The 27,010-nt window shown below is 42.6% G+C and overlaps 1 protein-coding gene across 4 annotated transcripts in view; it reads left to right on the forward strand.

Annotated features, from left to right (window-relative positions):
• The window catches only part of IPO11 (importin 11), a 295,012-nt gene that overhangs the window by 133,099 nt on the left and 134,903 nt on the right, over positions 1-27,010 (forward strand). For 3 of the 4 annotated variants that reach the window (XR_012158885.2, XM_073344033.2, XM_073344035.2), the window contains exons 22-24: positions 885-1,000; positions 1,777-1,914; positions 2,356-2,432. Coding sequence is in view for 3 of the 4 variants with exons in the window: in XM_073344033.2 (XP_073200134.1) it covers positions 885-1,000; positions 1,777-1,914; positions 2,356-2,432 (331 nt within the window). In the remaining variant the exon portion in view is untranslated. The remainder of the gene's footprint in view (positions 1-884; positions 1,001-1,776; positions 1,915-2,355; positions 2,433-27,010) is intronic. The other variant, XM_073344034.2, reaches the window with a different exon arrangement.

The raw sequence follows: 27,010 nt of genomic DNA on the forward strand, positions 1-27,010 counted from the left end.
CAATTGATATATTTTAGTTTGTATATCATTAGTCATATACACCTGTACCCCGTTATAATTCTGTCCTCGGGAGCCAAAAAATCTTGCCGTGTTATATCGAACTTGCTTTCATCCACTGGAGCACTCAGCTCCCCTCTTTTCCCCCCCCGGAGCACTGTTTTACAGCATTATATCCGAATTCGTGTTATATCGGGTTGCGTTATATCGGGTTAAAGGTGTAGTTCCAAAGTCTGGTTTGAGATCCTTCTGCTGATGCTGCTCTAGCAAGCCCCAGAACCTGTCTTAGGCCTTATCCTCTAAACAGTGGTGGTGGGATTCCTGACTCAGGCGATTAACTGCAGAGGGATATATGGATGGTAGGACTTAGATGGAAGGTGCTGTGAAACCCCAGCCTCTCTTCCTCGCCAATCCATTAGTTTTTATTTTCTCATATGTTCACCTCAAAGAGAAGAGAACAGGCCATCCCCAAATGCTGCTGCTTCTACTATCCCAGTGGGTTTAAAGATTAAACCTGAATGGGTCTAAAGACAAATCTTAATCAGTTTTCCCTAAGTAGTGAAAGTCTAAATTGGTTTGCTGACGTGTCTGTTGCCCAAGACATTTTAAAGTGTGTGGTTTTATATATATGTGCTCTAGTGTAATATGTGGCATAAAAATGTAGTGACTGTGTGTGCTAGGCTTAAGGTTTTATTTTTAGTGCCAGTATGCTAGAATTTGTTGTGTTCCATTACTAATTGTAAAAAATGAAATCCAGCTGACTTCGTTGGTGTAATGAGTAATGGTAGAAAATAGGTGTGGCCTAAAAAGAAAATATCTTGAATTTTCTGTTTCAGATCAGATTTTTTTTAAATTGTTTTACGTTCTTTTGTTTATTCCTCCTGCAGGGATTAGGAGCAGAGAGCAAGAACCTCTACCCTTTCCTACTTCCAATTATTCAGCTAAGTACAGATGTTTCCCAGCCTCCACATGTTTATCTTCTGGAAGATGGCTTGGAATTATGGTAAGTGGAAGAACTTTGCTCAGCAGATATTTTTTTTTTTTCTTATTTTCCCCAAGAGAAGAGAACAGTGCACATTAACATTTCTATCACTATTACAAAAAAAAAGACTTGCTTGGAAACATATATGTAATATGTACACTAAACTGACCATGTGGCAAGCTCAGATTTGGGATCAAGCAAACTATGGACTATTGGTGCTTTGACCAGTGGAGGAGATGCTAAGTTTTAAGGGGTGAAATACAGGTTAATAATTTTTAAGAACTCCTGCTGTCTGTTGAATGAATTAATGTTAAAAAAAAAAAAAAAAAAAAAAAAAAAAAAAACCCTCAGTAACCGGGTTTACTGGGAAGAATGAGTTGCTGATAATATCAGAGGTAGATAAAATTCTAAAGACAGAAAATAGTGATTCAAGCTGAATTACTGCCCTCCTCTGTAGTGAGAGGTTCCTATGGCATAAATTGGCATCCCAGTTACAAACCACATATGCCAGTCTCTAAACAAGCTTTTTTATCTATAACAAACAGTAAGTTTAAAAACATTTTTTATGGGAGTACTGGATGCAGTAATCGTGAAACATAGGGTGCTTGATGCTGTTTCTAAGTCAAGTGCCATAATACCCTTTCAGTTTACCAATTCATGGGTCTTGGACATTTTATAGCAGTGCTGGTGTTGGGAACAATCCAGAAGGTTTGACTGTCTGAGGATGTAGTGTTTTTTTAATCATGTGCTTTGCTTATATACATAATGAGAAATTTCATTGATTTTTGTATCCACAGGAATTATAAATTGGAACATAGAATGATGAATGTAGTCTGCTCTCACCTGATTGTCACCAATGCAGGATATTACACCTCAGAACAACGATATTTTGAGGGGATAAGGAGACATTTCTGTAGCATGGGTTTCTTTAACTGGTGACTCTTTGAAATTTCTTAGAGGTCTAGAATGCTACTATGTTGTCTTGATGCATGTAGCATGCAACTTTATCCACCTTACCTGCACTCTGCCCATTAATCCCCCTCCCATGTGGATACTTTGAACATTCCAAACTGCTGAGCAGCTTCAAACAGTCGTCATTTAAAAACAAAAATAGAGAGGCATAAAAATGTTTCCTTCTTTCCCCCATTCTTTTGAGATGACAGAACAAGCAAGTATTCCACAGACCAGCAGCGTGGGAAATACTCTTGAAAGATAATCATTTCAAATAATTGTGGCATTCTTCATTTGGAGAGATTTTATATCGATACTAGAAGATTACAATATTTTTACACCTGTCAAAATTGTTCCTCTTATCATGTTTATTATGCGAAACAGGGAACTAAATATAACCAGTGTTGTATTTAATCTACTCTTAGGTTAGTGACATTGGAGAATAGCCCTTGTCTTACTCCTGAGCTGCTTCGAATCTTTCAGAATATGTCTGCCCTTCTTGGTGAGTCTTCATAATAAGGATTCTGTTTTCTATACTAACAACGTTGTTCATGTTCTATTAATAAGATAACTAAGGCTGTAAGAAGTTGAGATATCAAAATTCTTACTATTCAAAATGCTTGAACAAGCTTTGAGTGACTTAAAGAATTTCCCATTTTCTTGCACCCTGATTGTGTTTAAATCAATCAACATTTTAAGTGCTTTGTACTTAAAAAGGCAAAGAAACAAACTGCAGATGATGCTTTTTATTAATGGACTGTTTCCTAGTTAAAGACAAAGGGCGACATTCTGGAGCAGTTGAAGTCAATTGGAGATTTGCCATTGACTTCAATGGGTCCAAAATTTCATCCAAAATATTTGCTGGTTGGTAGGCTAATTTTGATAGGTATCGCTGCACAAATATCCGTTTATTCTCTATGGTGTAATTTGTATTTATGAGGCTGTATGTTCTTGGAGACATATGTTTCACAAAAGATTCCGTGGGTCTTATGTTTGGAGACTATATGATGTATATTCATACATGCAGTGTGAGTGCTTTTAAAATGTAGAACTAACTGAAGTTGCTTAGCAACTGAATGTTACTTGACAATTAATTTTGGAAATATAATTCAGCTATATATAGTTTATTTGCTTACTTATTGCAAAAAAAAAAATCAACTGAGTTGGACTTCATAGTGTTCCATCAAGACTGCACAGTCACTGATTTTATAAAAGCCCCTCAAAGCTTAACACCAAATCAAATAATAACATTGCGTTTGTGTGTAGAGAATAGCTGACTATTCTACTTGCTTAATCAGATAATAATCCTACTTACTACTCAGGAGAACATAAAGAATTAATGGCTCCATTCCAAATCATTAATATTCAGGTAGTAAATTTTCAAATTATATGTGTGTGTGCATGTGTGTGTGTCTTGAAGTAAGTTATCCAATCAGGCAGTAATGACGTGGATGGGGTAGGTTTGTATGTGTGTCAGTGAAATATAACTTCTTGCTGAAACTTTAAGGGGTTCAGTCCTTAGGAAATGGATTTTCTTCACCTTTTTGTATAACTCTTTTGAGAATTTAAAAATACTGCAGTAATTTTTAGAGAGAGAAGGTGGTTGAGATAATATCTTTTATTGGACCAACTTATGCTGGTGAGAGAGACAAGCTTTTGAGCTTTTACAGAACTCTTCTTCAGGTCTGGGAAACTTACTGAGGTCTGGTCTACACTACAGATGTATATGGGTATAACTATGTTGCTCAGGAGTGTGAAAAACCCATACCTCTGAGCGACATAGTTATACTGACCTAACCCCATGGCATAGACAGCATGTTGGCTGGAGAAGGCCTCCTTCCGACATAACTACCGCCTCTCGGGGAGGTAAGTACACCCATAGGGGAGGATTAACTATGCTGACAGGAGAGCTCTCTCCTGACAGTGTAGATTGTCTTCATTAAAGCGCTGCAGAAGCACAGCTGCACTGATGCAAAGTTTTAAGTGTAGACTTGCCCTTAGAGTGTCACAGCTAAACACAAGGTGGAATGGATTGTTTGCCATAAGTAGTTAACATACATTTCAAGGAACCATTCAAGGTGAAGTGGCCCATTAACACCCCTCTAGTAATAGGGAGAAAAGGAAGGAGGAGGGTAAACAGCTGGAAGGGGAGTTGTTTGTGGGTTATACATAGGGCCTACCAAATTCATGGTTTGTTTTGGTCAATTTCACCGTCCTAGGATTTTAAAAATCACAAATTTCATGAGTTCAGATATTTAAATCTAACATTTCATGGTGTTGTAACTGTAAGAGTCCTGACCCAACTCTGAAGGCAGCAGCTCAGAAGTAAGGGTGGCATGATAAGGTATTGCCAGACTTACTTCTGCACTGCTAGTGGGTGCTGCCTTCAAAGCTGGGTGCCTGGCCAGCAGCCGCTGCTCTCTGACCACCCAGTTTTAAAGGCAGTGCAGGAGTAAGGGTGGCAATACTGCAACCCCCCTACAATAACATCGCGACCCCCCCCCCCATGACCCTCTTTTGCATTGGGACCCCCAGTTTGAGAAATGCTGGTCTTCTCTCCCCCACCCCCACCCCAGTGAAATCTGTATAGTATAGGATAAAAGTACACAAAAGACCAGATATCACGGGGGAGACCAGATTTCACAGTCTGTGACGCATTTTTCACAGCCATGAATTTGGTAGGGCACTAGTTATACATTGTAGTAATAAGCCATAAATCCAGTGTCTCCAGTCAATCCATGATTTTTAGCGTCTAACACAGTTATGAGTTTAAGCCCCCAGGTTTGTCTTTTGAAAGTAATGTACAGATTTCCTTTGAGGATGAAGACTGATGGGTCAGATACAGAGTGATTGTTTTGTGAAAAGTGTTCACCCACAGGTTATGTGGTGTTTTTGTCTTTTATCATTTTCCTGTTTGAATCCATTTGAAAGCATATTGTTTGTCTGGTTTCATCCATGTTGCTATTGGGGCATTTAATACAACAGGTATACCACATGTTGTGATAGGCATGTTGTGAGCCCACAGCTGGACCAGGGTCAACTTCTCTTTTGGGGGATGCCGGAGTGTCTGACTTCTTGTCGGGGTGGGGGAATAGTTCAGTGGTTTGAGCATTGGCCTGTTAAACCCAGGGTTGTGAGTTCAATCCCTGAGGGGGCCATTGAGGGATCTGGGGCAAAAACTGGGGATTGGTCCTGCTTTGAGCAGGGGGTTGGACTAGATGACCTCCTGAGGTCCCTTTCACCCTGATATTCTATGATTCTATGTGTTCGACCCATGAGTCTTGAAAGATGTGTTGTGGGGAATGTTGATAATCGTAGCCATGGAGAAGTCTGCAAATTTTGCATCTGTTGTTCTAGCAGGGTCTGGTGCTGTTTTGAGTTGGTGTGTTCTGGTCTTTGCGGAGCTTGCTTCTGATGATGAGCTTGGAGAGATTGAGGGGTTGTTTGAAGGCTAGAAGAGGGGGTTCAGGAAAGATTTCTTTCAGGATGGGGTCCCCATCGAATACGGGTTGTAGTTGTTTGATACCCCATATGGGTTCCACTGTGGGGTGGTAGGTGACAACTAGGGGTATGCCGTTGGAGCGGGTTTTATTTCTGTACTGAAGCAGGTTCTCTTGGAGCATTTGGATGGCCCATTCCATGATGTGATCTGCTTCTCCGGTGGAATGTCCTTGTTTGGTGAAGGTAGTTTTGCGTGTATTACAACAACACTGTACACAGTAATTTTTGTTACGCAAATATTTCTTTGCTTTCCTTTAATTATTTTCTGCACTTTTATGTGCTTTTGGAAATGGATGAACTAATTGCTATAGCAAATGGATTTTTCAGAAGAATAATTTTAAATCATAAAAGAAAATGTAGAAGTTCCAATTTCTGAATTGGTCATGACCATTTATCATATTTTCTAAGATTAATTTCAGTACTTCGTATTTTATTATGAAGGTTGATGAGATGTGTTCCTTATAGTAGGCAGGCTTAACGTAGTCCCTCTCCTATGATCTTCCCATGTATCTTAATACTAATGACTGAAATTGTGCTTCAAGGAAAAGTACTGCAATTACAAAGGGCCAAGGTTTTGTAGATGGTTCACTATTTAACTTCAGATTTACATGTCCACCATCTTTGTAATTGCTAGACGCTTCCTGTTAATCTTCCTTCTGTATCTTTTGAACATCTCTTTTTGGGTATAAATTTGGTAACATAGTATTGTCGAAGTGGTCTTGATTTTCATAGTTATCCTACATTGCCCTTCCACGTATCTTAAATTCAGAGATTACCCGTGTTTTTTCTCAGTCATACGTCTGAATTAGATGGAGGGAAGTAACAGGTATGAAATGAGCAGCTCATACCTTCGTACACGCTCCTAATAATTGTTAAGAAATCTATATTTGTGATGCCTGCCTTATTTTAAGAATTTACCCCAGAACATACTGATGCTTCTCTTTGGAAGAATTCAAGTTGGAGAGGAAATTCTTTAAATATGTACTTAAATGCCACAGTTAAAATTAAGCAGAGCTAACTTTATGCTTTGGGTCTACAGTAATTAATTTCATATTTTTATTAAGATTTTATTTTGATACTGTTTACCACCCTACCAAAAACAACACCACCAGCAGCTAAATAACTGTGCAACAAAAATAAGATAAATCTCCCACTTTCCGTATGCAACCCTTAGGCAATATTTACTTTTGTAAGCAGCTTTCTGAGAAAGAAGTTCCGTTGAGCTTGTTCTCATGTCAACACGTTTTGGTCGCTGTAAAACAAAATGGGGAGTGCTTTCTACAGGAAAGAGACCTTCATGCAGAGCGTCCTGCCAGCAGCCCACTATTGTTTACGTCACGGGGAGTGTAACAGAAATACCACCACAGATTTCAACTATGGCAGTACAGCATGAGGTGAGAGATTGTATCTCAGGTAGGATGGTGCTATAGGGTCTTATAGATCTAAACCAACACCTTAAATTACGCCCAGAAACTCACAGCCAGCCAGTACAGATCATGGACCACTGGTTCAGTATATTTGTAGCAGGACACTTCACTTAAAATTCACTTCTGAATGGGCTTTAGGTATAGCCCCACAAAGAGCAAAATAATTAAATCCATATTGTATTGAGAATCAGTGCCACATTCAACAATTTGATGAAAGTTCTCAGCTGAAGTTTCAATGTTTTGCTCAAGTTGTTGTCAATCATCTGGTGGAAAGGAGTTCGATGTGCTTCAGCAATGATCTTTTAGAATTCAGGACTTTGTTTAAAAAAATGTCATAACCATCAGGCGAGAGTAGCCATTACTAGTCATAAAAACAAATATGGCTTTGACTTGACTATATGCAAATATTATTTTTGCACCAACTTATTATGGAGTGTAATGCTTTTCTTTAGGCAAACAAAAGTGTTTTCCCTGATGGTGGGAGGGGAAGGTAAGCAATTAGACTCTTTAGTTCAACAAATTTTCTATTCCATGTTAAAATGCACTTAATTAATAAAACCACCTAATGGAAGCTAGACCTTGTGGCTAAAAGCCTTCAGACTTTCTGCTCCTTGTTATTCAAAAGGAGAACCCACAATAACTCTGAAAACAAATGGTTGTAGAAAATAATGAACAAGGATGTGGCTTGGAATTCTTGATGAAATCACTAGGAAAGGTCAAGTCCCCAATCCAGGAATTTCCTGAAACATTCCAGTCGACTGAGCTATGGAGCATCTCTAGGACATCGGAGCACTGGAGAAAAGTGCTTAGGAAGGAAAGGTTCATCCTGGTTGTATTTCATCATCTTTATGGGTTTCAAGACATCTTGGGCACTGCTATTCACAACATACCATCCTCAAGACTGAAACTCTGCCTACAGTATTGGCAGCAATATGGCCTGAGGAATTCATGTCAGTATATATGACCGAAACCCATTTATCTTTCTCACAGCTAGTATTGGGTATACACATCCATTTCCTATTTTATTCTATTCTATTCTATGTATACAAATGTCTCAGTGAAGCAAGTTCTAAATGAGTCAGTGCTAGTTATGCAGGTTCTAGTTCTCTGCAATAGGGCAAATTGTAGTCCAGAGTCCCATAAATACTACCACCATGCAAGACCTGCTTCAGTTATGGACAGATTTCCATTCAAGCTGAACTTAGCCGCATGATAGCCAAAAGGAAGATCCTGAGATGCAAAAGATGTTCTGGGTGCATAATTGGCTCATTTGTGGCTCCAGAAAGAAATGGCCAGAGTGTACTGTAGCGTATAAAGAGTTAAAATCTAATTGAACATAGGATTAACCAAAGGAAACGACCTGTTCTTCAGCTACCTAATGTCTTTAACTGGGTACAATAAATCCAGTCTATAGAGAATGTTTCACTCTAGTAGCCACTATTCTGGCCAATCCCTGTAGATCCTAATAGTATCCAGGCATTCTGTCCTGCACACACACACCCCCACCCCCTGGCCTTAGGGAGCACTAGCAAGACAAATGAAATTTCATCAAATGTCTGAGATTTCAGTAGACTCTAAAATTCAGTCTACACATGAGATGAAGTGTCCCAGTCACCATATTATGTCTTGTGTGACTTGACAGTGCCTCTTGAAGAGGCAGGATAGAGGATTTTCAGATATAATGACCCCAGAGCTGTTCAAGAAAATGAAGTCCTTCAGCCATCTGGGAAAAAGACTGATTAAGTTCCAAGAGCTACTTTTCCAAAATGATGTGTAACTTGCTTTGGCCAGGGGGATTTCCAGATGGTAAGTGAATACTCCCCTAGCAAAGTCCTGGTGATTATGACCACAGATTCATTGTTAAACGTCTTTTGGCTGTCATCAGGGGGAGGGGGAAGGCAATATCCAGAATGGATTACAAGTTACCTATTGTACAAGTAATGTAACAATGATGTGACTACATAATTGGAATGTAATGAATTTTTTGAGTTGATGGACACAAGAAATTCCCTTAGTATAGTATCTGGAGTATTGTGTGGGAAATTTCTTTAAAGAAGTATAGAGAGGCAAAGTAGGTGAGGTAATATCTTTTATTGGACCAACTTCTGTTGGAGCGAGAGACAGGCTTTTCTTGAGGTTTGGAAGAGCTCTGTGTGGCTTGAAAGCTTGTTTCTCTCACCAACAGAAGTTGGTCCAATAAAAGATATTGCCTCACCCACCTTGTCTCTCTAATACCTTGGGACTGACATGGCCATAACTACTGCATTTACAGAAGGATATCATTCAGAAAATCTTATTTAGGAGTCAGAGATTTAAAATAAGGTAGAACCTCAACCTTATTACTCAGAGTGTGGAGGAAGAGAATGTAGCGGTAGTAGTATTAACAGAAGCTGTCTTCCTATAAGGTTCTGGAGCAATGGCTTATTCTGCAAACTCTGGAATTCCAGAGCTTGTTTTGATGTGATCCATAGGGCAGAAAGACAAAATTATGTAGGGTATCCATGCCTTATTACCATTTAAGCCCCAAGAGTCTGTATTAGAGTAGTTCCGGGTGTCTGTAAAATATCGTAATCTTATTCTGACTGACCAGGCTTGTTTTGGGGCTAGCAAAAACTGTGCCAGGATCTCTGCAGACAGGATGCTTGAAGACCCAGGATAAAATCCAGACAGAGGAACTCTTTGAGTGGCTTCTTCCTGCCTAGAGTCTGCTAGTCTTGAAACAGTCATGATCATCGCTTTTGGTGAAACTAATCACTTTTCTGGAGAGAGAATGGGTTGACTGTGTGGAGAAGGGTTTGAATTTCAATCCTCCCCCTTAGGTTAGGGAAAGGATCAGGAATTTAGAGTGCTGGACAGAGGGGTTTACTTTGGATTCCACAAATTCTGTTCGGTCCACGTTCTGAAATGTTTCTCCCGCTTTCTTATCTTTTAGAACATTGAGTCATGTTCTGTTCCTAAGCTTTTGTATTCCATGACCTTAGTCAAAAGTCACTTCACCCCATGGTACTGTTACACAGGGTTTTCTGAACCCAAAGGTCTTGGTAACTTTATTCTTTGTGAGGCAGTGTCAGGAAATAAATCAATAGGGACACAGCACATTTGTCTGATAGGTAGTTGGTATAAACAGTGCAAACGAGTGTTTTTTCGCTTAAAGCTTTTATTTTATTTAGTCTCAGGCACTTACACATGTCTGCAATAGGTTGTTAGAGCACCCCACATCAATAATTACCAAAATCTGGAGTGGTCTTTAAGTGGGTCTGTCAAGGTTCCTTCCCCACTCTGAACTCTAGGGTACAGATGTGGGGACCTGCATGAAAGACCCCCTAAGCTTATTCTTACCATCTTAGGTTAAAAACTTCCCCAAGGTACAAACTTTGCCTTGTCCTTGAACTGTATGCTGCCACCACCAAGTGTTTTAAACAAAGAACAGGGAAAGAGCCCACTTGGAGACGTCTTCCCCTAAAATATCCCCCCAAACCCTACACCCGCTTTCCTGGGGAAGGCTTGATAAGAATCCTCACCAATTTGTACACGTGAAAACAGACCCAAACGCTTGGATCTTAGGAACAATGAAAAATCAATCAGGTTCTTAAAAGAAGAATTTTAATTAAAGAAAAGGTAAAAGAATCACCTCTGTAAAATCAGGATGGTAAATACCTTACAGGGTAATCAGATTCAAAACATAGAGAATCCCTCTAGGCAAAACCTTAAGTTACAAAAAGACACAAAAACAGGAAAATACATTCCATCCAGCACAGCATATTTTACCAGCCATTAAACAAAAGGAAATCTAATGCATTTCTAGCTAGATTGCTTACTAACTTAACAGGGGTGTAGGACTGCATTCCTGATCTTTTCTCGGCAAAAGCATCACACAAACAGACAAACCCTTTGTCCGTCCGTCCCCCGTCCGTCCCCGATTTGAAAGTATCTTGTCCCCTCATTGGTCATTTTGGGTCAGGTGCCAGCGAGGTTATCTTAGCTTCTTAACCATTTACAGGTGAAAGGGTTTTGTCTCTGGCCAGAAGGGATTTTATAGCACTGTATACAGAAAGGTGGTTACCCTTCCCTTTATATTTACGACAGGGTCAGTGACAGGTTTCTGGTGGCTGGCCTTCCATCTGCTGCTGGGATCTTAAGATATGTCCATGAAGTGTCCACCTAACTCAGACCCTTTATGCATGTTAGTGTTATATAGGTTGTCAATCAAAAAACAACAACACGTTAAGCAAGAGTTAAGCAAGAAGTTTCCAGTCATGAGTTGAACAGATATGTTTTTGCAGAGTCTGCAGTCTTGTGGGCCCCGACAAACACACACCAGAAGTCAAATATAAACCGACTTTGTATTTTTCAAAGCTGCATACTTGAGCTGTTTTAAAAAAAAGCCCAATAGGATGGCGCAGGGTCTTGTGCCTAATTCTTGTGGTAAGTCACCACCCATCCTGGCCTGTCTAATTATGCTAAGGTTGCTTCAAAGTCCTACTAGCTTAGCTGTTTTTGGCAATAAATGTAGTAACCAATGTTCCAGTTATTGTCAGTGGCCTAGGCCATTTCCTGGACTGTCAAAATAATCCCCTACAGTAGAAGTGCTCATGGATCTAGCCACTGTGTGCATCCTATTAACTGTCTATCCAAAATCTGTCTGATTATGTATATGTCAAGGTTCCTCCCCCACTCTGAACTCTGGGGTACAGATGTGGGGACATGCATGAAAAACCTCCTAAGCTTATCTTTACCAGCTTAGGTCAAAAACTTCCCCAAGGTACAAAATATTACACCCTTTATCCTTGGACTGGCCGCTACCACCACCAAACCAATACTGGTTACTGGGGAAGAGCTGTTTGGACGCGTCCTTCCCCCCAAAATACTTCCCAAAACCTTGCACCCCACTTCCTGGACAAGGTTTGGTAAAAAGCCTCACCAATTTGCCTAGGTGACTACAGACCCAGACCCTTGGATGTTAAGAACAATGAACAATCCTCCCAACACTTGCACCCCCCTTTCCTGGGAAATGTTGGATAAAAAGCCTCACCAATTTGCATAGGTGACCACAGACCCAAACCCTTGGATCTGAGAACAATGAAAAAAGCATTCAGTTTTTTACAAGAAGACTTTTAATAAAAAATAGAAGTAAATAGAAATAAAGAAATCCCCCCTGTAAAATCAGGATGGTAGATATCTTACAGGGTAATTAGATTCAAAAACATAGAGAACCCCTCTAGGCAAAACCTTAAGTTACAAAAAAGATACACAGACAGAAATAGTTATTCTATTCAGCACAATTCTTTTCTCAGCCATTTAAAGAAATCATAATCTAACACATACCTAGCTAGCTTACTTACTAAAAGTTCTAAGACTCCATTCCTGTTCTGTCCCTGGCAGAAACCAGCATACAGACAGACACAGACCCTTTGTTTCTTTCCCTCCTCCCAGCTTTTGAAAGTATCTTGTCTCCTCATTGGTCATTTTGGTCAGGTGCCAGCGAGGTTACCTTTAGCTTCTTAACCCTTTACAGGTGAGAGGAGCTTTCCCCTGGCCAGGAGGGATTTCAAAGGGGTTTACCCTTCCCTTTATATTTATGACAGTATACTAAGCTCAAAATTGAAGAATTTCAACCTGTTAAAGGTATTGTAGAGAAAGGTGGTGATATAGGGTTCCTCCCGTATTTGATCTGTTGTGGTCTTTGTCCCATTTGTTCACTATTAATTGATGACATTACCCTTGTCAAGCTACATGACTTTAGCTGTAAAAATGATATGGATGGACAGGGTTCATGTCATGATGTTGTATGCTCTGTGAAGAGTGTTGTCTTCATACCTGTTTGTGACACTCTATAGCTTGGGGGAGCCACCCTGTAACCCCCATATTCATCACTTACGTATAGCATGCCATGCCGTACAAGGTATCATGTGATGTAAGCATGCCATGTAAGGTATCATGGGAAAGGTTATGATCTGCTGAAAGCCATTATTCTATCTAACTATGTATATCATTAGTGCTTATGAAGTTATGAGATTGTATTGTATGGTTATTAAAATATGCTGTGAGTTGGGGAATTGCCCAGATATTAGCTCCGCAGAGACAACAACAATGGAGGTAACCAGCACCCAGGCGGGTATCAAACAACCATCAACCCCCATTGTCCAACAAGGGAGTTACAATTCAATGACTCACTTGTACAAGGCCACACCAGGGGAATTACTCAGCGTTGCCTGGTGACTCAGAAGCACCCATCAGACGTGCCTGGACTTGTGTTCTCCAAACACATGGAATGAGGATATAAAATAGAGGACAGAGGCCTCGTGGTTTATCCTTTCTCCTCTGCCACCTACGCTGAAGACAACGAGAACACTGGAGCTGAGGAAACTGGTCCCTAGGCTAACAGGGAGAGGCTGCATACAAAAGACTGTAACCAACCTGCGGTATCGGTGGGGTGAGAAAAACTGCTTAGTCTAGATATTGCTTAGTATAGATATTACCTAGTCTAATAAGGTTGAGAATTTAGACTGTGTGCTTATCTTTTATTTTCCTTTGGAAACTACTCTGACTTTGCCTATCGCTTATAATCACTTAAAATCTATCTTTTGTACTCAATAAGCTTATTCTAATCCTTACCAGTGAGCTTGACTGAAGTGCTTGGTAAATTTGCTCAGGTTACAAAGGCTGGTATATGTCTACTTTCCATTAATGAAATGGTGAACCAATTAATAAATTTACCGTGCTCAAGAAAGGGTTTTAGCAGTGTAAGATGGTGTATTCCTGTGGTACAGTGCTGGGAGCTGGAGGGATTTGGCTGGTGCCTTTCTCTGTTTGATTCGTAAGTAGCGCTGGGAGCATTCATGCAATCTAGGTGGGTGCGGGTTTTCACATGCAGTTGTACTGAGTGGTAACAGCACCTGGAGGGATTGTGAGAGACAACACAGAATAGTAAGTTAAGGGGGCACAGTGGTACCAGAGTCCTAGATTGCCCCCCATTGATCCCATCACACTGTTACAGTTGTGGAGTAGAAAGATACAGTGTTGATCATTAGTAGCTTGTTTATAGAGGATAAGCCACTGAGAATCTGAGGTGGGAATGGCTGCATCTGGCTCCTAGGATTATGCAGTACTTATTCTCAAAGTCCTTAGAGACAGAAACTATCCTGGTTTAATCCCAGGATATCGTCAAGCAAGTAGAATGTTACTGTGGATTGATCAGGAGTCTGCCTCTCTTAAATGCACCTTTGGCTTCCAAACCAGAAGAGGTAATAGGTCTGACAATGATATCCCAGAGCCTGTTCTGATGATTGTTATCCTCCTACTCTTCTAGAGCGTCCGCTGATATCTTACATAATTTATCTGATCCTGAAGGTGATTCATAGTTTGTAGGACCAATTTTAGTAATGTGGTAGCATTGATCTTCTTCGAGTAGTGTCCCTATGGGTGCTCCACTGTAGGTGTATGCGTGCCCCTGCGCCTCTAATTGGAGATTTTTGGTAGCAGTGTCCTGTTGAGCCCGGGCATGTGGTCTGCCTCCAGGCTATTTAGCACTGCACAGGCAAACCCCGCCCCCGTCTTCCTTCTCTACCACTTTGGCCTCAGACTGAATGAGCAGTTGTCCCTTCCTTATCTGTGTCATTAGCATAAGTAGTGTTTGTTTATTTTGTTCTCCTTTGTTCTCCGTAAAAGTAGGTAGGCTAGTGTGTGTTTATTTTATTTTTATTCCTTTGGGTTAAAAAAAAGAAAAGAAGAAGAAGAGCTAGAGAGAGAAAGGAAAAGAACTTCAGTTTCCTGCCCTGTCTGGGGGCATTTCCCCTACCACCCCACCCCACCCCCCCAGACATCTGTAGACTCATCATTTTTTATTTTCAGTTTAAAAAAAAAAACAAAACTAGACACCACCTTCTGCATTTCTCCCTGCTAGAGGATGACACCCCCCTGCCCAGGAGCTTGCCTGGCTCTCTCTGCTCCAAGTGGTGGCTCTCCTGCCCGGAGTCAGTTCCTGTAATGGCCAGACACTCTCACTGTGCCTGGGAGAGCCTCACAGAAGTGCTTTACCTGCAACAGCTAAAACGGCAGCCTCACAAGAGCTGGGAGCTGAAGTTAAAACTCCTCCCTATGGAGAAAACACTTCAGTCTGCAGGGGACTCCAGTGGGTGCTGACCCCGGATCGTCCCCGTCCCTGAAGCCTTCACTTCAAAAGGGGTCGAGTCGTGAAGAGGAGAAGAAGAAGTGGGGGGAAGACACCAGCAGACTCCCCCTGGCAAGGCTCATAAAAAGAGCTCCTCCAAGCTACTGGCCAGCCAGAGGGGTTCCCCAGTGCGGCCATATTGGCACCGATCCCAGTGCATGGGTTCTGACTAGCTGGCCAGCCAGTGGGGCTCCCCAGAGCGGCCACTTCAGTATGACATACACACACGTGTTGTGACCATCCCCAGTGTCTCTCAGGGAGAGTCCACCAGATGATTTGCTACAGCCTGGCTGTCCAGAACACCTGAGTCAGCGCAGGAGGAAACTTTTCAGAACAGGAAAAAGAACCTGAAAAAGAAGCGACCCCTCCAGCACACTTCTCCTCATCTCTCCCAGATGAGACTGTGCTCCCCAGGCCTCATCACTAAGTGAAGATTTTAAGAACTTTCTCGATGTTACCAAGAGGGCTGCAGACGAGCTGCAGATTCCCCTACAGGAGGTGACAGATACATATCACAAGTTGGTGGAAATTCTGCATACCACCTTCTCATCTAGAACTGTCCTCCCAATTAATGAGGCGGTTCTAGATCCTATCAAAGACATCTGGCAGACACCAGCTTCCATTGCACCAACCAGCAACAGAGTGTAAAAAACAAACAAACAAACAAACCAAAAAAAAAAAAACCCCAAAAAACCAAAAAAACCCTACATCTCTACCCAAAGAGGCAGACTTTGTTTTCAACATCATAGTGGATGTGGTTAATTCATGAAGCAAGCAACATGATGCCAAGTCAACTCCATATGATCAGGCTTGGCAAGATGGTATATTTGTTGACAACATTACTGTTGAGAGTCATAAATTAACAAACTATCATGGCCAAATACAATTTTATTAATTATGGCAAACCCAGTGTGTTTCTGGAACATTACTGGAAACACAAAAAGAACAGATTCAAGCCATTCTTCGAGATGGTCCGTCAATAGCCAGACTGGTCCCAGAGACAGCACTGGATGTAGCTGTTACAGCTGCCTGCCCAGTCTCCATGACAGTGGCACTGAGGCGGGTTGTGTTGTTTTTGTTTTTTGGGCTACTCCTCTTTAGATTGCCCAAAAAGCTACAGACTTCCAGTTTGAAGGGCCAAACTCTTTGTGGAGAAGACAGATTTCTCTCCCACATCCTGAAAGATTCTCAGACCACATTACACTGCTTAGGAATCTACACTGTGGGACAGAAGAGAAGACATACCTCTCAACCACACCACAGGTCACAGTCTTCTCAATATCCACCATCTCAGTGCTGTTATGAGCCACAGTGTAAGAGTGTTATGAGCCACAGTGTAAGAGGACCAGGGCTCAAAAGTGGGAACAGGCTGCATCCCAGTCCGTGACCTCTCAAACTGTCTCTTGTAAGCACTTTTGATGAGCTGGTCGAGGGTCTGAACAATGATACCTTACAGCATCAGCTGCTATCTATACACCTTGAGTCACACCACTCAGAAGTCACCTTGCCCTACTTCACAGCAGTTAGGACCAGCTCTAGAGCAAGGAGATTGATTTCTAGCCGTGAACCTAAAGGGTGCCTACTTCCATATCTCAATACAACCATCATATAGCAGATTTCCTGCTGCTTACCTTTGGGGCAGGATCATTTTCAGTACAGACTGCTCCACACAGGGTATTCTCCAAGGTTATCTTCATTGTAGCGGCACACTAACCCCAGTACAGTGACTAGACTTTATCAGCACCAACCTTAGTACAGTACAAGCAAGAGCATTCCTCTCGCTACCCACATTCACCACCCTGGGACACACATCTCCCTAATGCACTGGGAGATCACCTGCACAACCACAAGGTTCAAGACGAATGGCTTGCCACAGAAATGACCTTCCATATCACTCTTTTGGGGCTAAGGGCTATCAGGAGTGCCTGTGCACACTTTCTGCCTTTCATCAAAAACAACACACAAAGGTCATGATGGACTTAATGTGACCTGTATGTTTTGTATAAACCGCCAAGGGGCTTTCCTCCCTCTACAAGACAGCTCTCAAACTTTGGAATTGATGCACCCATCACAATGTGCTCATCTCAGCTGTCTATCTACCAGGGATACAGAATGTCAGAGCCGAGTCTCAGTTGCAATTTTCTCATGACAATGAGTGTGTACTGAATTCAGAGGTGCTTCAAGATATATCCTCCCTTTGGGGAACCCTGCCTATGGATTTCTTCACTACTTAACGGAACAAGAAAGATCCTTGTTAGTGCTCCAGGCCGGCCTGGGGAAACATTCACTGGCAGTTGCCCTCATCTTCCCATAGAGCAGGGCCCACTTGTATGTCTCTTCCCAGTTTCCTACTCTATCCAAGATTCTGTTGAAAATTCAACGAGACAAGGCAAGAGTTATTCTGATTGCCCCTCTTAACCATGACAAGTCTGGCTCCCTTACCTGACACAGATGGCAATATGCCCTCATGTTTCTGTTGAGCCTATCCCTCACCCACTCCCTCAAAACAACGAGCTGACCCTTCACCCCAAACCACGGGTCCTCCACCTCCAGGCTTGACTCCTTCTTAGTTCCAAGGCTTAGAGGCAGAATGCTCTGACAAGCTGAAGGATGTGTTACAACACAACCAAAAGTTGACCACTCAACATACTTATCTACAAACTGGAAACTACTCCAAGTTTGTGTCATTTCAAACACACAGACCCAACCTCATCTTTCCTCCCTCTGATTTTGCACTACATTTTAAACTCTCACTCAGCTTCCTTAAGGTTCATCCCGTGGCGAAATCAGCTTCCCACTTTTGCGTAGATTCTTTAAGGGGATTGGGAATCTCTTCCCGCATGGGACACCATCTGCTCCAGCCTGGCACTTTAACCTAGTTCTCAGGGCTTTGATTAGACCTCCCTCTGAGTCCAGGGCAACTTGTTCTCTCCTATACCTGTCCATGAAGACAGCATTACTAATTGCCATCACCTCAGGTAGGCACATAGGAGAAATAGCAGCCCTGATGGCACATCTATCGTTCATGGCCTTTTTTTTTTTTTTAAGACAAAGTACCTCTAAGGCCATATCCCAAGTTTCTCCCTACTTTCTCTGCACTTTCCATATGAACCAACAGATCCATCTCCCTGTTTTTTCCCAAAACCACATTGTGACAACTGGGAGATAATTGTGCATATGCTAGATATTAGAAGGTCATTAACATTCTACTTGGACATTCAGGAAATCCCCATAACTCTTCCTTTTGTCCACAGAAAGATCGAAAAGCTCTGTGATATCAGCTCAAAGACTATCCAAATGGGTCTCTAGTTGCATTAATCACTTATCAAGGGTGCAACGTGCTTCCGTCCAGAGTCCATATGCACTCCATGATGTCAGTTTTTACCTGTCAAAGTTTGACTCAGACTCACAATTTATCAGACCACTCTGTTTTATTAGCAAAGCTGCTCTGCTAATACATCTAGAAGTGAGCCCCCCGAGTGGGGCTTGTGTCTTTTAATTTATACAGGTTTTTTTGGAGAACAAGTTACAGAGAAGTTACAGACAAAAGAAGAAAAAGATTTTAGTCACCACCCTTTGAGATCCCTGAGACCAGTCACGTATCTTCAATTACCTGCCACCCTTAACAATCTCCTTTAACAGCTTCCAGTTAACTTAACTAATTGCCCTTCATACCTTCCATTCTGATGCCTGCTTCTTAGACGTGCTGGCTCTATCTTAATTGCTTCTCCATTCAAAAGCTAACTGTCCCTACATGTGCTCCCTCAGATACTTTGTAACGTGTTTTGGCATGCCCTCTCATATACAATGTATCCAGCATGTCCCCTTATACAATGTTATACTTCCACATACCTCAGTCACATTCCGTAGGAATACCCCATCTCAGCAATCTATAGAGCAACCACTTGGGCCTCTGCCCATGCTTTTGCAGAACATTATGCAATCACTGAAGATTTTGCTGCTCACACCATCTTTGACCCCACAGTACTCTCTGTAGTAAAAGACTCCACTCCAAAGTCCCAGCCTCCAGTGGTGGGTACTGCTTGGGAGTCACCTACAGCGGAGCACCCATAGGTACACTGCTCAAAGAAGAAGAGGAAGTTACTCACCTTGTGCAGTAATGATGGTTCTTCGAGATGTGTGTCCCTATGGGTGCACCACAACCCGCCCTCCTCCTCTCTACTTCGGAGTTCTCTATAGGGCTCTGTGGTAGAGAAGGAAGTGGGGGGAGAGGGGGTTTCACCCATGCAGTGCTAAATAGCCTCGAGGCAAACCACAAGGGAGGGAGGGCAGGCACATGCGCGGATTCAGCGGGACACTGCTACCAAAAATCTCTGTTTAGAGGCGCAGGGACACACACACACCTACAGTGGAGCACCCATAGGGGGACACATTTCAAAGAACCATCGTTACTGCACAAGGTGAGTAACTTCCTCTTTTTACACTTTGCTTAGGGTGGGAGAATCATAGAATCATGAAACGAGGAAGCACAGCTGGCAGGACATGGGGAGAGTATCTTTAGATTGTTGTGATCTCTTCTGTAAGAAATGCTTTGAGGTATTCAGTTAAAATATAGGGGGTTTTGTAGCATTTTTCATCTGAAAGTAAAAGAAGTTGAGGTCATCCAAGGTACAAACAATCCTTTGTTAACAGAGGTACCTGTGTATTCAGTGGGGTCATGGGACCCAGCAGAATAAGGGACTTGGTAGGGGCAGAGAGACTGGGTGCCTAAAAATTCAGGGATTTCAATGATCTAGAAAAGCCTCCCTTTTTGGTCTCTGAACACAGGAGCAGTGAACATGTCCACATCAGGCACATGGAGAGTTGTGTGTTGCTCTTGGTTGGGAGAATACGTGTATTGGTCAGTTAAGTTGGGCAGAGGATGAAATACATATCAATCATAGGCAAGTGCAATAGTTATGATTGCCAGTAGGGGCTACAATTAGTGCACTGGTTTCAGAGTAACAGCCGTGTTAGTCTGTATTCGCAAAAAGAAAAGGAGTACTTGTGGCACCTTAGAGACTAACCAATTTATTTGAGCATGAGCTTTCGTGAGCTACAGCTCACTTCATCAGATGCATACTGTGGAAACTGCAGAAGACATTATATACACAGAGACCATGAAACAATACCTCCTCCCACCCCACTCTCCTGCTGGTAATAGCTTATCTAAAGTGATCATCAAGTTGGGCCACACACACACACAAACTCACTCTCCTGCTGGTAATAGCTCATCCAAAGTGCACTGTTGAGCTGGTGGATCAGAATTCTGCCAGTGAAAGAGAGTTGCACTTTTGGCTGCAGCAATATAGAAAGAGGGGAGACAGAAATTGCTAGGGTCAGGGAGAAGGGCTGTGGGAGAGAAAGGAGGGAAGATAGGACTTGTTTGCTGGAATCTGGAGGGCCAATCTTCTGATTGAGACTAACGCCTCTGAGTTGTCTCTCCTTTCTCTTGGTGTAACAGGGAGGTGACTCCTTGTCTCCTTTCCTTATCTTTTTTTCTGTCCTGTCGTCTTTTTCTTCTTTTCCTTTGTCCTTTCTGTTCTTTGTGGAAGAATCAGAAACAGTGTGGAGAAGGCTGGAGAGAGCTACACCACATTATTCGTGGTTCCAGTCTGATGGGGGAAAAGGCTGGTGGGGAGCATGATGTAATGATTTCCTGTTTGTAGGAAGATGAAGAGAAGACAATGGCATAGAATCAGTGATAAGTAATTTTCTCATATAAAAGGTCTCAGCTGAGATTGATGTGATTTTACTGTTAAGCAGTATGTCTGTGAGACTCATGTTTATAGACAGAATGACACCAGCTTTTGACTCCTTGGGATGGGGGCATACTTGACTGTGTTTTGCCTCTGTGAGTCCTGTCATCTTATTCATGTCGCTGCTCTTGGGAAATATGTTTGCCTATATTATAAGGCAAGGTGGACATAGAATGAATAACTAAGAAGATGTTGTATCTTCTTGCATGTGTTCCAGTTGTTCTAGTGTATCTACATTTTCACATACCACACTGATAATATGTTAGCAGTGAGTCCAACATTTAACCCTTGAAATACTAGTAGCATTAGACTTTCAGTGCAAGTAGCACTACTGTTCACCTCCAGTGGAACAGTGGTGACTTGTATTTTATTCTATGTAGGTTGTTGTGCCAAGGCACTGTCCCTCAGCTTGAAATTAACTACTGTAGGGGTTACTGATGAGATTAAGTTTGGGAATCCAGAGGAAGTGATAAGTTTCAAACTGGACCCCCTGTCAAGCACTAGTTGAGAAAGAGAGGTTTCACTGAGCTAATGGAAGCTCCTATTTGTTGCTGTAAATAGTGAGGGTCATTATTACTAATGATTAAACTTTAAAGTTCAGATGATCACACTTCTCTTAATGACACTAAAGGGATTTAGGAAAGATATTGCATTATTTCTGGCTTGCAGACTCAAGAAAACAAATATGCATTGATTTACATGTCAAGAATTTCTTAACTATAGGTGGCCTTTATCTGTTTTTCTTTAAATTAAAGTTTACTTTTTTCTCACTGAAAAATCTGTAGACAGACCTGTTTCTGAGATTCTCCACTTTCCTTGAGGAAGATGCAGGGAAAACATCTCCTATCTCTTTGCTTCTCCTCATGATATATTTGTGTGTATGTCTGTGTATTTATAACTTATAGTGTGTGATAGTTTTCAGTAGTCATTTCATGTAATTGCTGTGAAAAATAACTACCAGGATTTTATATGGCTGTCCAATTGAATCAGTGCACATGTTTCCTTGTATTAACAAATAAAACAGCTTTGACAGAGAAGATTAAGGACACATTGATACAGTGCATATACCATCTTACTATATATTTGACAGTTCAGACTGAAGGAATGAACAGGTAGAGCAAATGAACTGTTTTTCTTGAAACTGCCCATTTTGAATGTGAAACTGATGTTTCCCCCAACTTTCTTGCTTTTCTTTGTTTTCAGATAAATTGAAATGAAGAAAAGTTATTAATTACTAAGAGTCCTATTCTTGGTCTAAAATTCATTAATTATCTGCTTGGGCAGATAAAAAAACAGTTACCTATCCTTAACAGCTTACAATCAAAATGAAGATAGATTTTTTTCACTCCTATTTCCTACATTGTAGTTCTATTTTTGCCCCTAATTAGATTTAGATTAATAGATTTTTAGGTCCAGAAGGGACTTTCATGATGGTATAGCCTGATGTCCTATAAAACACAGGCCATAGAGTTTCATCTGGTGATTATTGTGTCTGGCCCAACAACTTGTCACTGAACTAAAGCATATCTTTTTGAAAGATTCCAAATGAAGAAAAATTTACACTTCTTCGAGAGAGATGTCCCTGTGGGTGCTCCACTCCAGGTGTTGGTGCGTCCCTGCGCCTTCGCTTGGAGATTTTTACAACGGTAGTTGTGTCGGTCGCGCATGCGCAGAGCCTGCTCCCCGCCCCACACACACACACACTCCGAGTGTACCTTAATAGTACTCATGCACAACCGGTCTCCTCAGTTCCTTCTCTACCGTCCTGGCCTGAGACGGAGATCAGCAGATTCGTTAGAGATTTTCTCTCCCTTTGTTACAGTTACCTTTCTAGTTAGTTAGTTGTTACCAGTAGTACTTAGTTACCATTTTTCTATCTTTTCTCTCTTTTTTTTAAAAAAAAAAAATCATTTATTCCTGTCAGTGGCAGCCACTTCTGACATGCGTGGCTCCCCAAGCTTTAAGCGCTGCTCTACCTGCAATGATGCCATCCCTCTGTCAGATGGCCATTCAAAATGCATAAAATGTTTGGGGGAGTCCCACATCCACCCAAAATGTGCCCACTGCAGCAAACTTAAATCCAGAGCATGGAAGGACAGGGAGCTGAGGCTAAAACTGCTCCTCCAGAAATCCTTAGGGTCAGCTTCAGACCAAGGCGCCGACTCCACTACACACCACAGTCCCCCCCACCTCAAAGAAAGATAAGAAAACTTAAAAAAAATGGCACCTTCTCTCACCGGCAAAGGGAACTTTGCAGCACAAGCCTTCCCCGGGCAGGTCTACAGCATCCCTCCCCACGCTTCCCCGGCTGAGTACTTTTGACGCTCCAGGCTCCTCCAGCATCACGCAAAACCCGCCTGCGGCTGCAGCAATAGCACAAAACTCCAATGCCGAGGCTTGAGGGTTTCCAGTTCCCTGCCTCTCACCTGGCACTGTTCGGCATCGCGACGAAAGCGGTGCTGACACATGGTGGCATACCTGACCCCCCGCAGGCTGTTATTGCTCTCCCGGCACCGACACCCGCTGAGCTGGCCGGCAGTGAAACAATGCTCAGGACACTGGTGCAGAGGAACTTTTCTTCACAGCAGATATACGTATCTTCCACATTACAATTTTGCACAGCTAATTATACTGCCGTTCTGGCAAAATATGACCACAAAAATTACAAAATATGACCACAAATTCATGGACTTTATTGATCATATTCCAGAAGAAAAGAAACAACAATTCACGGCTCTAGTTTCTGAGGGACAGATCATCTCACATACCGCGCTTCAAGCGGCCCTCAATGCAGCCGATACTGCAGCAAGATCCACTGCTACAACTGTGGTCATGTGCCGAGGGTCATGGCTTTCCTCCTCTTCCTTTCCTCGAGAGGTCCAGAATACCATTGAAGATCTTCCCTTCGACAGCGACAAACTCTTTGCCTCCATGACAAACGACGTACTTCATTCAATGAAAGACTCAAGGGCAACTCTCCAGTCTTTAGGGATTGAAACCCCTACAACCAGAAGGTGACAAGACAGATATCAACCTTACCAGCATTCACGGTACCCCATATATACGCAGCAATTCCATAGATCACATAAGCAAGAACAACAACAACAACACCAGAGACCCAGATACCAGCGTCGCTATCCCAATTCCTCGGCAGCGTCTCAACCCTCTCCAATTAAGAAGCAGATCTGAAGCCTTGGTTGAGGGTTTAGAAACAACATTCCCATTTCAGTGCTTATACCGCATGTCCCTATTTTTGGGCACCATGTACGACCATTCTCCCATCAATGGCAGAACATTACCACTGACAAGTGGGTTATAGAGGTCGTCACTATTGGCTATTCCATCCCTTTCCTATCCTTGCCTCCTTCCCATCCACCCTCTCTGTCCCTCTTCAGGGACCCCTTTCACGAGCAACTGCTCCTCCAAGAAGTACAACTTCTCCTTCTGTTGGGAGCAGTGGAACTTGTGCCCAAACGACACAGAGGGAAGTGGTTTTATTCCCATTATTTCTTAACAGAAAAGAAAACCAGGGATGGCGATCGATCCTGGACCTCAGGCGGCTCAACAAATTTATCAAAAAGCAAAAGTTCAAAATGGTTACCCTCACCACCATACTCCCAACGCTGGAGCAGGGCGATTGGTTTTCAGCCCTCGATCTACAGGACGCCTATTTTTATGTGACTATACAGCTGGCCCACAGATGTTTCCTTCGTTTTAACCTCGGATTGACATATTTTCAATACAGGGTACTACCTAGCCTAGCCTCCCCCCCCCCCCATGTTTTTTCCAAGCTCCTAGCCATAGTCACTGCCTACCTCAGGAAACAAGGGGTCGTAATATTTCCTTATCTCGATGATTGTCTCCTTGAAGCCTTCAATGCTCGACGAAGCACTTCGATTCACACAGCTCACCGTCAATTGTTTCCTATCCCTCGGACTACAAATAAACAAAAACAAATCCACATTATCTCCTACCCAGAACCTGGAGTTCATAGGAGCACATCTTCGATTCCCGGACGGGAATAGCATCTCTCCCGCCTGATCGCTTCAACAACATAAAACTATTGGCAATGAGACTTAACAACAGTCCTCAGGTCACCGCTCAAGACTGTCTGCAACTACTAGGTCACATGGCCTCGTGCACTTTCATGGTCCAAAACGCATGACTACACATGAGGTGCTTCCAAGCTTGGTTGGCTGCGGTTTACAGACCGAATGCGCATGCTCAAAACAAGCCTCTATCCATACCTTTCAGAGTCAAAGACTCTCTTCTATTGTGGACAGTTCCCTCCAACCTCTCCTCTGGAGTCCCCTTTCTCCAGGATGCCTCATCCGTCATAATGACTACCGATGCATCCCTCACAGGGTGGGGTGCACACGTCCCACCACACAGCCCAGGGGCTATGGTCTTCAACCAAAACCTCCCTCCACATAAATATCCTAGAACTTCGAGCCATACGCAATGCCTGCCGTCACTTTCTCCCATTAATCCGGAACCAGCGTGTATGGATAATGACAGACAACATGGCCTGCATGTTCTGTGTAAACAGGCAGGGAGGAGCTCGCTTTCATTCACTTTGCACAGAAGTTATGAAGCTCTGGAATTTGTGCCTTGCGAACAACATTCGGATATCAGCCACCTATCTTCCCGGAACCATGAATACCAGAGCGGATGAATGAAGGAGATGCTTTCCCTGGGATCACGAATGGGAGATAAACAACACGATCATCCACAACATATTCCGTATGTGGGTCTACCCAACCATAGACCTCTACGCAACTGCAAAAAACACCAAATGTCCCAAATTTTCCTCCAGAGTGGGATTGGGCAAACATTCTCTGGGAGATGCGTTCATGATCCGATGGCACCAGGACTTGCTATATGCTTTTCCTCCAATACCGGTTCTCCACAGAGTTCTCACAAAGATATGGACAGATCGTGCCATGGTAATTCTGATTGCCCTGTCATGGCCCAGACAACCGTGATTTCCGTTCCTCACCAAAATGTCAATCCACCCACCAATCTCGTTGCCCCTCACTTCGAATCTCCTATTGCAGCAACAGAGCCGATTTCTTCACCCCAACCTGTCCATGCTTCACCTCAAAGCTTGGTTCCTACATGGTTCTCCCAAAACGAACTAGCATGCTCTGAGCAGGTTCAAAGAATGCTCCTACGTAGCAGAACACAATCTACTCGCATCACCTATCTCCAAAAGTGGAAGCGATTCACACAATGGTGCTCAACTAAACAACATCCTCCTACTTCTTCACCTCTTCCACTCATACTTGACTACCTATTAGACCTCAAGCAATCAGGCCTTTCTTTCAGCTCCATCAAAGTTCACTTAGCTGCTATTACAACTTTTCATGACAAGATTGACAATACCTCTGTTTTTGTTCATCCAATCACCAAGCATTTTCTCAAGGGACTCCAATCCCTATACCCAGACATTAAACCTCCTACCCCTCCATGGGACCTTCACTTAGTTTTATCCTTAACCCAACAACCATTCGAGCCCCTAGCCACTTGCTCCCTCTTATACCTCCCTATGAAAAAAGCATTCTTAGTGGTAATCACCTCCGCCAGACAGGCAGGAGAAATAGCAGCTCTCATGGCAGATCCACCGTATACACTAAGTTTTAAGGACAAGGTTACCCTCCGATTACACCCCAAATTCCTTCCGAACGTGCATTCATCATTCCACATCAATGAGTCGTTACACTTACCAACGTTCTTTCCTAAACCAAATGCAAACTCTTTTGAATCCACCATGCATACATTAGATGTACGCAGGGCTTTGTCCTTCTATTTGGATAGAACCAAGCCCTTTAGGAAGTCTTCTAGACTCTTTGTCTCCATCATGGAGCATTCCAAAGGGACGCCTATTTCTACCCAGAGTCTTTCAAACTGGATTTCTGAGTGTATCCGACTGTGCTATCAGATAAAGAAAGTGACGCCTCCAGCCGACATCAGAACTCACTCCTCTGGATCTGTGGCTACCTCCCTGGCTTTTCTATGCAAAGTTCCCTGGCTGACATCTGTAAAGCGGCCACTTGGTATTCTGAACACACATTTGTTAAGCACTGTCCCTTGCCCAAGGGCCTGTCTCTAATACATGATGAGGCAGAGCTGTATTATCTACTGCATTCCTACCAAATCCAAAGTCCCTACCTCCTTGAGATACATTGCTTTTCAGTCACCTGGAGTGGAGCACCCATAGGGA

Source organism: Lepidochelys kempii, chromosome 5 (assembly GCF_965140285.1).
Source record: "Lepidochelys kempii isolate rLepKem1 chromosome 5, rLepKem1.hap1, whole genome shotgun sequence".
Lineage (NCBI taxonomy): Eukaryota > Metazoa > Chordata > Testudines > Cheloniidae > Lepidochelys > Lepidochelys kempii.